The sequence below is a fragment of the Vicia villosa genome, linkage group LG4 (assembly GCF_029867415.1).
Source record: "Vicia villosa cultivar HV-30 ecotype Madison, WI linkage group LG4, Vvil1.0, whole genome shotgun sequence".
NCBI classification, from domain to species: Eukaryota; Viridiplantae; Streptophyta; class Magnoliopsida; order Fabales; family Fabaceae; genus Vicia; species Vicia villosa.
Genome location: NC_081183.1, coordinates 132862185 through 132863577, shown reverse-complemented (window position 1 = coordinate 132863577; position 1393 = coordinate 132862185). Strand labels below are relative to the sequence as shown.

Sequence of the window (1393 nt, the reverse complement as noted above, 5' to 3'; positions counted from 1 at the left end):
TTTTGTTGGTAAATTCATGGTCTAAATTGTTAACAAATGGCACATTTTAGAATTAACAAACTTACAAATACATTCAAACACCAAATGAAGAATTATTCTAAAAACATGAATTTTCGGACAGTCACCACCACTGTCCTCACTCTTTCTGCCGGCTCAATGGTTTGTCACCATTGTATATTTCTATATTCAAATAAGCCACTTTGACCACTAGTGTTGTCATCAAGTCCTTTTCCAATAATTCCAGAACAAGAATTCCTCACATATAGTACTACACATGCAACAACACCATCCAAATAACACCTTATATAATGTCCCTTTGTGTTAATTAATTTCCATTTAGATATTCTTCATCATGGGTGTACAAACTCAAGAATATGCTACCACTGCTTCTGTGCCCCCTACTAGGCTCTTCAAAGCCATGTCAATAGATTTTCATAACCTCTTCCCAAAGATTGTGGAAATCATCAAGAGTGTTGAGCTCATTGAAGGAACTGGTGCTGCTGGAACCATCAAGAAGCTCACCATAGTTGAAGGTCAGAATTAGTAACTAAATGTTACAACAACTATTATGTTATATTTGTATACATTAATGTTTATTATTTTCTAAATTTGATGGGTGTGTAGGTGGAGAAACAAAGTATGTGCTACATAGAGTGGATGAAATAGATGAGGTTAAATTTGTGTACAACTTTAGCATTATTGGTGGCACTGGATTGGCTGACACATTGGAGAAGGTTTCATTCAAGAGCCAATTGGTGGAAGGTCCAAATGGAGGTTCCATTAGGAATGTGCATGTTGATTATTTTACCAAAGGTGATTATAATCTCAGTGAGGAGGAGCTGAAAGCTAGTCAAGCTAAGGTTGAAGGACTTGTTAAGCTAGTTGATGGTTACCTTTTGGTAAATCCTGATTATTGAATGTCTTTAATTTGGATTAATAATAGCCTGATAAATGTTTGTTGTAAGATGAAGCCTAAGTTTGAGTAATGAGTGTGTTTTGATGTAAAGATTGATGTGTTTCCATTCAGTATGAGATGAAAAACGAACACATGTTGATTAAAAATGATTGAACTTATAATATTTTTAAGATAAAAATTTTGGCAAGTAATTGAGTGAGCCACGGAATAAAAATTGGAAGGGTATGAATTTTGTTACAACTCTTATAAGGACAAAATAGTTTTTTTCACTTATGTCAAGTAAATAACTAGTTCTCAATGACAAAATAATTGTCTCATTAAAAATGTAAAATCCGTTCTCATTGGAAAAAATAAGTGAATGAAGGGATGTTGAGTTTATAAATTAGAAACAACCATTGAAGTTCTCTTTCGTCTCTTCATTTAAAGAGGTTTTCACATGGAGTTAGTGGAGAAGTTCATTTCCTATGGGTCAGTTGA

At 33.6% G+C, this 1393-nt stretch overlaps 1 protein-coding gene across 1 annotated transcript; it reads left to right on the top strand.

The window, feature by feature from the left end:
• Nucleotides 1–352: 352 nt before the first annotated feature.
• Nucleotides 353–985, top strand: LOC131599700 (pathogenesis-related protein 10-like). Its single transcript, XM_058871973.1, has 2 exons — nucleotides 353–533; nucleotides 625–985. Exons 1-2 carry the CDS (start codon nucleotides 353–355, stop codon nucleotides 915–917), a joined length of 474 nt encoding a protein of 157 aa, XP_058727956.1. The 3' UTR covers nucleotides 918–985.
• Nucleotides 986–1393: the final 408 nt, after the last annotated feature.

Coding starts and splice junctions, on each gene's coding strand:
- LOC131599700 (XM_058871973.1), top strand. CDS start 353: ATGGGTGTACAAACTCAAGAATATGCTACCACTGCTTCTGTGCCCCCT. Junction 534..624: donor GAAGCTCACCATAGTTGAAG/GTCAGAATTAGT, acceptor ATGGGTGTGTAG/GTGGAGAAACAAAGTATGTG.